Below are 9,753 nucleotides of genomic sequence, written 5' to 3' on the forward strand. Positions count from 1 at the left end.
GAGTGCACTACACATCAGAGGCTGCTGTGGAGGGGTGCACACAAGGTTTTTTTTAGATTAGGTGACTCTCCATCCAATCCAGATAATGTTAGCTGTAGGTAACCCAGAAGTATCAGTGTAAGATCAAAAGAAATACCTCCCACAGGTGAGAGTATTAAAATCATAATGGTAGACTGCTGAAGCTGTCCCAATGAACTGCCAGAGTTTGAAGTGCTCATGAAAAGCAATGAAGCTCACATAATACTTTGTACAGAAAGCTGTTTGAAACCTGAAATTGACAGAAGTAAGATTTTTGGGTAAAATTTAAATGTATATCGAAAGGATAGGCAAATGGAAAATGGTGGTGGTGTATTTGTTTCAGAAGACAAGAAACTCAAATCCACCAAGGTAGAAATTGAAGCTGCATGTGAGATTGTTTGGGCAAGAATCAGTGTCACGGGTGGGCACAAAATGATTATAAGATCCTTCTATTGCCCGTCAGATTCATCTCCTGATGTAACCTAAAACTTTAGAGAAAACCTCATTTCACTTGTACTGAAGTTCTCCAGTTATACTGTAGTCGTTGGTGGAGACTTTAATCATCCAACAATTAATTGAGAAAATTACAATTTTTATAGTGGTGAGCATGATAAGACATTCTATGAAACTTTGCTAAATGCCTTCTCTGAAAACTACCTATAACAGATAGTTAGAAATCCCACTCATGGTGAAAATATATTGGATCTAATGGCAACAAACAGACCTGAGCTCTTTGAGGATATCACCTTCAAAACTGAAATCAGTGAACATGATGTGGCAGTGGCAACAATTATTACAAAAATATAAAGGACAGCTAAAACAGTCAGAAAGATATGTATATGTTTAGTAAACTAGATAAAAAATCAATTGTGCCATATCTCAGTGAGGAACTTGGAACTTTCAGCACAGGACAGGAGCATGTAGAGGAACTCAGGCTCCAGGTTAAAAGAATAGCTGACCAGTCACTGGATAGATATGTACCCAGTAGAACAGTTCATAATGTTAGGGAACCTCCATTGTATACAGACACTGTAAAGAAACTTGAGCGAGAGATGCTGAATGAAACAAATTGGCTGTCAAGAGAGCAATGTGTGAAGCCTTAAGTAACTACAGTAGCAGAATATTGTCAAGTGATCTTGCACAGAACCCAAAGAAATTCTGGTCATATGTAAAGGCTCTTAGTAGCACCAAAGTTAGTGTGCAGTCCCTAGTGAATAAGACAGGAACTGAAGTTGATGGTAACAAAGCAAAAGTTTCACTCCATTCTCAAATGTTCCTTTGCAAAGGAGAGTTGCCCCAATTTAATCCTCTTACCACTGAAAAGGTGAGTGAAATAAGTATTAGTGTCAGTGGTGTTGAGAAACAGCTGAAATCGTTAAAACTGAACAAAGCTTCAGGCCTTGAAGTAACCCCCGTCAGATTCTATACTGAATTTGTGTCTGAGTTAGCGCCTCTTGTAACTACAATCTATCATAGATCCCTTGAAAAAAATACCCTGTGCCCAGTTCTTGGAAAAAAGCACAGGTCACACCTGTCTACAAGAAGGGTAGTAGAAGTGATCCACAAAAATACTGTCCAGTATCCTTGACACTGATTTGTTGTAGAATCTTAGAACATATTCTGAGTTCAAACATAATGATGTATCTTGAACAGAATGAGCTTCTCAGTGCCTACCAGCATGGATTTCAAAAACATCAATCATGTGAAACCCAACTTGACTTTTATCACATGACATACTGAAAGCTTTGGATCAAGACAACCAGGTAGATGCAGTATTTCTTGATTTCTGGAATGTATTTGATGCAGTACCACACCTACACTTATAGACAAAAATACAATCATAAGGGCTGTCACGTGAAATCTGTGACTGCATTGAGAACTTTTTGGCAGGGAGGACACAGCATATTATCTCAGATGGAGAGTCATCGCCAGGTGTGCCCCAATGAAGTGTGTTCGGGCCCTTACTGTTCATGTTGTGTACTAATTACTTTGCAGACAATATTAATAATAACCTCGGACTCTAATGAAGTACTATCTTAAAGGAGCTGCATAAATACTCAATCAGATCTTGATAAGATTTCAGAGTGGTGCAGAGACTGGCAGTTTGCTTTAAATGTTTGTAAATGTTAAACTGTACACTTCACAAAACGAAAAAACGTAGTATCTTATGACTATAATATCAAGGAGTCACTGTTGGAATTGCCCAGTGTGCGATTTGCAGGGGAGGATGGCGGGGATTTCCCCCCCTCTGCATCAGACCATCCCCTCCTCTGGTTTTAGTTTATGCATCCCAACCTGGGATGTTTATTTCCCACTCACTGGAGTAAAACTTTACATATAATTTAAATTTGTGGAGCCGAACACTGAAAGTTTTTAATAAGTCTTACTGTTAATACTTTTAATATGTTTCAGTTTTCTATCATCAGAATAAGTACAGCTTTTCATAAATGTGCCTCTACTTTTTGAATTCCCCTCTTATACCTGTATATAGATGATTTTGTAAATAAGCTTTACCTATAATATACTTTTAAAAGATATTGCATATGCTGAAATAGTGAGTTTCGCCATTAACATCTATTTATAAATAGCTGTTTAACCATGTGTAATGCCATGGTCCAAGCTAGTAACATACATAATTCTATTAACCCCCTAAGACATCCCCCCCCACTGGTAAAAGCACAAATCACACCTTGGAATTGCCCAACTCATACAAATACCTGTTTTTACTACTTAAACCTAACTAACCTAAGGACATCACACACATCCATGCCCGAGGCAGGATTCGAACCTGCGACCGTGGCGGTTGTGCGGTTCCAGACTGTAGTGCCTAGAACCGCTGTGCCACAAATACCTGTTTGTAACACTTTGTAGGGCTATGACATGGAATGATCACATGGGCTCAGTTGTGGGTAAAGCAGGTGGTAGACTTTAAGTTCATTGGTAGAATATGGGGAAAGTGTAATCAGAGTGCTTACAAATCACTCGTGTCACTGGTTCTATAATATTGTTCAAGTTTGTTGCACCCATACCAAATAGGACTAACAGGGGATATTGAACATATACAGAAAAGGGCAGCCTGAATTGTCACAGGATTGTTTGATCTGTGTGAGAGTGTCATGGAGAAACTGAAGAAATTGAACTGGCAGACTCTTGAAGATTGACATCAAGTGTCCCAAGAAAGACTACTACCAAAGTTCCAAGAACTGGCTTTAAATAATGGCTCTAAGAATATACTACAAACCCCTACAAATCACTCACATAGGGATAGTGAAGATAAGATTAGAATAATTACTGCATGCACAGAGGCATTCAAACAATTATTCTTCTGGTGCTCCTGACGTGAATGGAACAGGGAGAAACCCTAATAAGGAGAAATCCTAATAACTGGTACAATGGGACATACCCTCAGCCATGCACCTCACAATGGTTTGCAGAATATAGATGTAAATGTATATGTAGAACCTGGTTTGTAGCCAGGATCCTTGCTGGAGCAATCAGAGTCAAAATCAATCTCTTCTGCACTGTGCTTTACCATTTCACTAAAAGCACCCCCCTCCTCCCACCACCTGGGCTTACCTTACACAGTTTCTGCTTAGGTTTATTTTGTATCTTCATCTGTGTGGGGACTTCGCCATATGTTCTGTTTGGATCATCTGCTCTGCTTCCAATTGATGCACTTGATATACAAATTCATTTTCTTAAAATAAAAATATGAAATAAAATTATTTCATGCACTTTAAAATGTCAGTGCATTGTAAGAATTAAGTTTATGTTTAGACTGTCATTTTATTGCTTACCTGTTCTTTCGTCTTCTGTGGGTGTCTTTTCTTGGCCAATGGCACAAGTAGTGCACTTCTTGAAAACATTTTTTTAGAATTAAACTCACCGTAGACAACTAGCACAATGTTACTGCACTCACAGCAGCTTCTGCTACAATGGGCGTTTATCTATTCATGCATCTCAGTTACAGTAATTGACTATAATACAGATGTCACATTTTGAGGTAAGGTGATATTGCTAGAGGCCAACATTGAATCACCAGCATTGATACCGGTGTTGAGAATAATACTAAATACAGACTTACCACACTCCTCCAACAAATTTATCTTCAATATGTTTCTTATAATGGACAATAATATTCACGTCACACAGTTCACAGTCATATAATTGTACACCAACGTCAGATCACTTTTCTGGTAGCTGAAGCTAAGAAACATAAGCATACCACAAAGTATTTATAAAATTTGTCTCCAATATATCATATACGTCTTTCTGCTGGAATTCATTAAGTGAACTTGATGGATTATTGTTGTTTAAATAATGTCACCAAGCCCATTGACAAAGTGCAGGAAAAATCATTTAAGTACACCTGAATGATGCACTATGAGCTTAACAGATTTCAGCCACATATGTTTTAACTTCTTAGAGTGAGAACTGCACTTAATTGATTTCTCCAGATGAAAGATATTGATTTTCTGATGCAGAATGCATACATAACTCAAAAATGACAAAATCAGCACTTAATGGGTTTTTGCAGTATGCCCACAAATTTTAGTGTAATCATAGGTTTCTCTTTCAAGAGAATTATTTAAAAGTCAGAATTATGCAGGTTTTTACAGGATCAGAACTGAAACTGCTTTTATTTCTACTTACAAGTCACCACATGTCTTCCAAAATGTTAGCCCCCCCTGCTTCCACAAACTATCACCCTTGCATGCAGCAGTAATATTCACAAGAGGATATTACTGAAGAATGAAAGGGAAAATTTGAAAGTAAATTAGGAGATGGCCAATTTTGTTTTAGAAGAAACAAGAGCAATTTTAATGCTAAGGTTAATAATAGAGGGCAAAGTTAGAAAAAATAAGGAAATAAACATTGCATTCATGGGTTTCAAGAAAGCTTTTTATAATGGAAAGTGGAACAGAATGTTTTCCATTATTAGGTAGTGTTGTGTCAACTGGAGATATGGAACAGTAATCCCCTTTCTTTATGTGAAGCAGACTATAATCAGCAAGACAAAATAATACAAGATACCAAAACATACAAGAGGTCAAAATTGGGAAAGGTGTAAGGCAGGGTTTCTCATTTTGACCACTGTTATTTCATTTGTATATTGATGAGCCAATGAGGAAAGTAAAGGACTGTTTTGATTTGTATGTTGTATGATGTGGAAAAAAAATCCGCATGATCCAGTTCATATACACTGAAAAATATACTCTTGTGACGAAAAACTTACAAAAATATGCACAATAACATAAAATATGTGACCTAATTGTATTGAAATGAGATAAAATTTCTGTTGTAATGATAATGTACTTTTTATTTAAGAATAAAATGTTCACAAGAAGCAAGCTAAACTATGAAATTTGATGTAACATGCTTTATAGTGACATTATTAGAACTTTATGAAATCTGAGTTGCAATATATAGTGAGTGCCCTGTGCCTATTTTCAAATAAAGATGGTCCCCTACTGTCAGCCAGCAAAACCTGTACTTAAAAAAACTTTTTTGACTAGTGATGGGAAATATCATTTGAATCAAAATCTAAATGATTAAGAGAGATCTTTCTTCCCAACAAAATCACTGAAATGGAACACAATGTATTATACACTCCTGGAAATGGAAAAAAGAACACATTGACACCGGTGTGTCAGACCCACCACACTTGCTCCGGACACTGCAAGAGGGCTGTACAAGCAATGATCACACGCACGGCACAGCGGACACACCAGGAACCGCGGTGTTGGCCGTCGAATGGCGCTAACTGCGCAGCATTTGTGCACCGCCGCCGTCAGTGTCGGCCAGTTTGCCGTGGCATACGGAGCTCCATCGCAGTCTTTAACACTGGTAGCATGCCGCGACAGCGTGGACGTGAACCGTATGTGCAGTTGACGGACTTTGAGCGAGGGCGTATAGTGGGCATGCGGGAGGCCGGGTGGACGTACCGCCGAATTGCTCAACACGTGGGGCGTGAGGTCTCCACAGTACATCGATGTTGTCGCCAGTGGTCGGCGGAAGGTGCACGTGCCCGTCGACCTGGGACCGGACCGCAGCGACGCACGGATGCACGCCAAGGCCGTAGGATCCTACGCAGTGCCTTAGGGGACCGCACCGCCACTTCCCAGCATATTAGGGACACTGTTGCTCCTGGGGTATCGGCGAGGACCATTCACAACCGTCTCCATGAAGCTGGGCTACGGTCCCGCACACCGTTAGGCCGTCTTCCGCTCACGCCCCAACATCGTGCAGCCCGCCTCCAGTGGTGTCGCGACAGGCGTGAATGGAGGGACGAATGGAGACGTGTCGTCTTCAGCGATGAGAGTCGCTTCTGCCTTGGTGCCAATGATGGTCGTATGCGTGTTTGGCGCCGTGCAGGTGAGCGCCACAATCAGGACTGCATACGACCGAGGCACACAGGCCAACACCCGGCATCATGGTGTGGGGAGCGATCTCCTACACTGGCCGTACACCACTGGTGATCGTCGAGGGGACACTGAATAGTGCACGGTACATCCAAACCGTCATCGAACCCATCGTTCTACCATTCCTAGACCGGCAAGGGAACTTGCTGTTCCAACAGGACAATGCACGTCCGCATGTATCCCGTGCCACCCAACGTGCTCTAGAAGGTGTAAGTCAACTACCCTGGCCAGCAAGATCTCCGGATCTGTCCCCCATTGAGCATGTTTGGGACTGGATGAAGCGTCGTCTCACGCGGTCTGCACGTCCAGCACGAACGCTGGTCCAACTGAGGCGCCAGGTGGAAATGGCATGGCAAGCCGTTCCACAGGACTACATCCAGCATCTCTACGATCGTCTCCATGGGAGAATAGCAGCCTGCATTGCTGCGAAAGGTGGATATACACTGTACTAGTGCCGACATTGTGCATGCTCTGTTGCCTGTGTCTATGTGCCTGTGGTTCTGTCAGTGTGATCATGTGATGTATCTGACCCCAGGAATGTGTCAATAAAGTTTCCCCTTCCTGGGACAATGAATTCACGGTGTTCTTATTTCAATTTCCAGGAGTGTAGATACCCTTCATTTTCTTCTGACACCTTTTCCATTTTCTCTGACAATTCTTTTACCACTTTACCACAAACAGCTTCTAATTTAATCACTTTTTTTTACTTGTTTATCTGCTTTACCAGTGGCACTTCTAATTGCCCCAAAGCATTTAAGGCAGCAGGAATAAATCCAGTATTTTGTTTTATATCTGAAAGCTGCCTGAAATTTCAGCATTAGAAATTGATTCATTTGAGAGCACTAAAGCGCGCCCAAAAATATGATGCTTTTCACAAAGTTGAAGTTTTGTGGGCATCAGTCTAGGATCCCTATCTTGTCAAAATGTGAAATGACAGTAATGAAGAAAATGACAGGAAGGAAATGACACTTAAATGCTGCAACACATGAAGAGGCTGTCAAAAGTGCCTCTTTGTCATACCCAATAAATTTGTCAACATAAATGAATTCATTATGAATCTCTTCTGTAACTGTCTGTAAGACATAAGCACTATTTTAATGCATAATGCTGTTAGTGAATTACCATCTTTCCCATATAGCATGCAGCATACATTATGAAGAGCAGTACTTTGGCACTAGCCAAACATTAACCTGAAGTAGTTTAGGGAAATCGCAGAAGAATTAAATCTGAATGGTAAAATTACATATACTACTACTTTTCCTTAAAGTTCTTCAGTTGTGTTTGCAAGGCTGAATGGACCATACTTCATCATTCCCACCTAGCAGGAAGCACTTGAAACCAGGTCTTGTATATGGCAATCTGATATACTGACCATGAAAGGTGATAAGTGATGACATTTTGATAATAGAACTTTTTCTTTTTTACTGTGCCAATGTGTTGTATATTTTGACATCATTTTCATATAGAAAATCTATACAGAGCATCATTGTTTCTGTCTGCCCAAGCACTATCATTTTAGGTATTATGAACTTACTCATCTGTAATAAAAAAAAAGAGTTGAATAATGCATTCCATTTATCTCCAAACTATTCAACTTATATGTAGAGTGGATGGCTGCTCTGTTCACTATTTGACATTATATTTGCCAATATACAGCATTTATATCTTTTTTACAGAAAAATTTTCATTCTTTGGTGGCAGCATTGCAGGTTGCAAGACTTCAATACCAAGAAGCATTAACAGATGTATGTTTCAAGGTTAGTAGCTTTTTCATCACTTGAATTACATTCAGTTTTAGAAAGTATTCAGTGGTACTTATTACAATATGTGAAATACAGTTGTACTCTAAAAATGAGTGTTTGTGTACGGGAATATCTCTCTCTCTCTCTATCTCTCTCTCTCTCTCTCTCCCTCTCTCTCTCTCTCTCTCTCTCTCTCTCTCTCTCTCTCTGTGTGTGTGTGTGTGTGTGTGTGAGAGAGAGAGAGAGAGAGAGAGAGAGAGAGAGAGATAGAGAGAGAGAGAGAGAGAGAGAGAGAGATATTCCCGTACACAAACACTCATTTTTAGAGTACAACTGTATTTCACATATTGTAATAAGTACCACTGAATACTTTCTAAAACTGAATGTAATTCAAGTGTGTGTGTGTGTGTGTGTGTGTGTGTGTGTGTGTGTGTGAGAGAGAGAGAGAGAGAGAGAGAGAGAGAGAGAGAGAGAGAGATATGTTTAATTAATTGTAAAAGAAAAGAGCCATAAAAATATGCAGTTATGAATGTAATAATATAAATTGAAATAAGGAGAACAGAACAGAATTACTGTGTGTTGGCTCATTTCAGTTGCCAGTACTAAAATTTTAGCCAAACTTATATATAACAAAGCTAGTGAAGAATCATGTATCCATCTCCTTTCTGGGTTATTTTTGAGACATTTTAAAATGTTCACGGATGGCTAAATAAATAAAAGAACATAAAGAATTAATGTGCTAAGGTCTTAATTCTATGCGTGAATATTACTTTGTTTTATTATTGTAAAATAGGAGAGATTTTGTTGGATTGTCTACTTTCACAGTAAAACACAGAAGTTATACTGTTCAGTATTTGAGGCCCAATCTGTACAGTGAGTGCTGATTTACTTTTACAGTGGTTGCAATTATATGACAGTCAGTGTTTTATGTGCAGAATTATTGACCACAGCTTTGTTAAATTGCATTTTTTTTTTGCTTGTAAAAAACTATTGTGAACATAATATTTCTATTATTACAGGAAACACAGTCAGAGGAAGTGGATATAAACAAACAAGTGATTGAAGCTGCACTTTCAAGACTAACAGAAAATAGTTCAACATCATGTTTGGAACAGAGGCACTTATGTGCAGAAACAGATCAGGAATGGGAGGAATAAGTTTTTATATTCTGTATTGGGTGTACAAGTTTATATTACGGAATTGAAATAATGGAACATAATATTATTTTTTGTATATAAAATATGTGTACCATACAATAATTAAATTCCTATCTTATAATTAAATTACTGTGCAGATACCAGCAATTCCCTTTCCTTTACACCTGACATGAAATATTTGTACACAAACTGAGAGAGACAGTTCTATGGCAAGGCAAGAGGAAGAGAGGGATAGGAGTGGGGGAAGAGTTAGAATTGCAAATGAAAAAGTGAGATATTTGTTCAAACCATCATTCATTGCTACTTTTGTTAAGTGAATAGTTACTGTTCTTTCTTCCCTTTTTCATTTCATAAGTTGTGCATTACAGATATCATTAACTCAAACAAGATGTTATACATGGACCAGAAATGTAT

At 39.0% G+C, this 9,753-nt stretch overlaps 1 protein-coding gene across 3 annotated transcripts in view; it reads left to right on the forward strand.

Annotated features, from left to right (window-relative positions):
* Positions 1 to 9,465, forward strand: part of LOC124795327 — a 146,944-nt gene extending 137,479 nt beyond the window's left edge. For all 3 annotated transcript variants that reach the window (XM_047259301.1, XM_047259302.1, XM_047259303.1), the window contains 2 exons: positions 8,117 to 8,197; positions 9,202 to 9,465. In XM_047259301.1, coding sequence (XP_047115257.1) covers positions 8,117 to 8,197; positions 9,202 to 9,339 — 219 coding nt within the window. In that variant the 3' untranslated portion in view covers positions 9,340 to 9,465. The remainder of the gene's footprint in view (positions 1 to 8,116; positions 8,198 to 9,201) is intronic.
* The last annotated feature ends 288 nt before the right edge of the window (positions 9,466 to 9,753 follow it).

The sequence above is a fragment of the Schistocerca piceifrons genome, chromosome 4 (genome assembly GCF_021461385.2).
Source record: "Schistocerca piceifrons isolate TAMUIC-IGC-003096 chromosome 4, iqSchPice1.1, whole genome shotgun sequence".
NCBI classification, from domain to species: Eukaryota; Metazoa; Arthropoda; class Insecta; order Orthoptera; family Acrididae; genus Schistocerca; species Schistocerca piceifrons.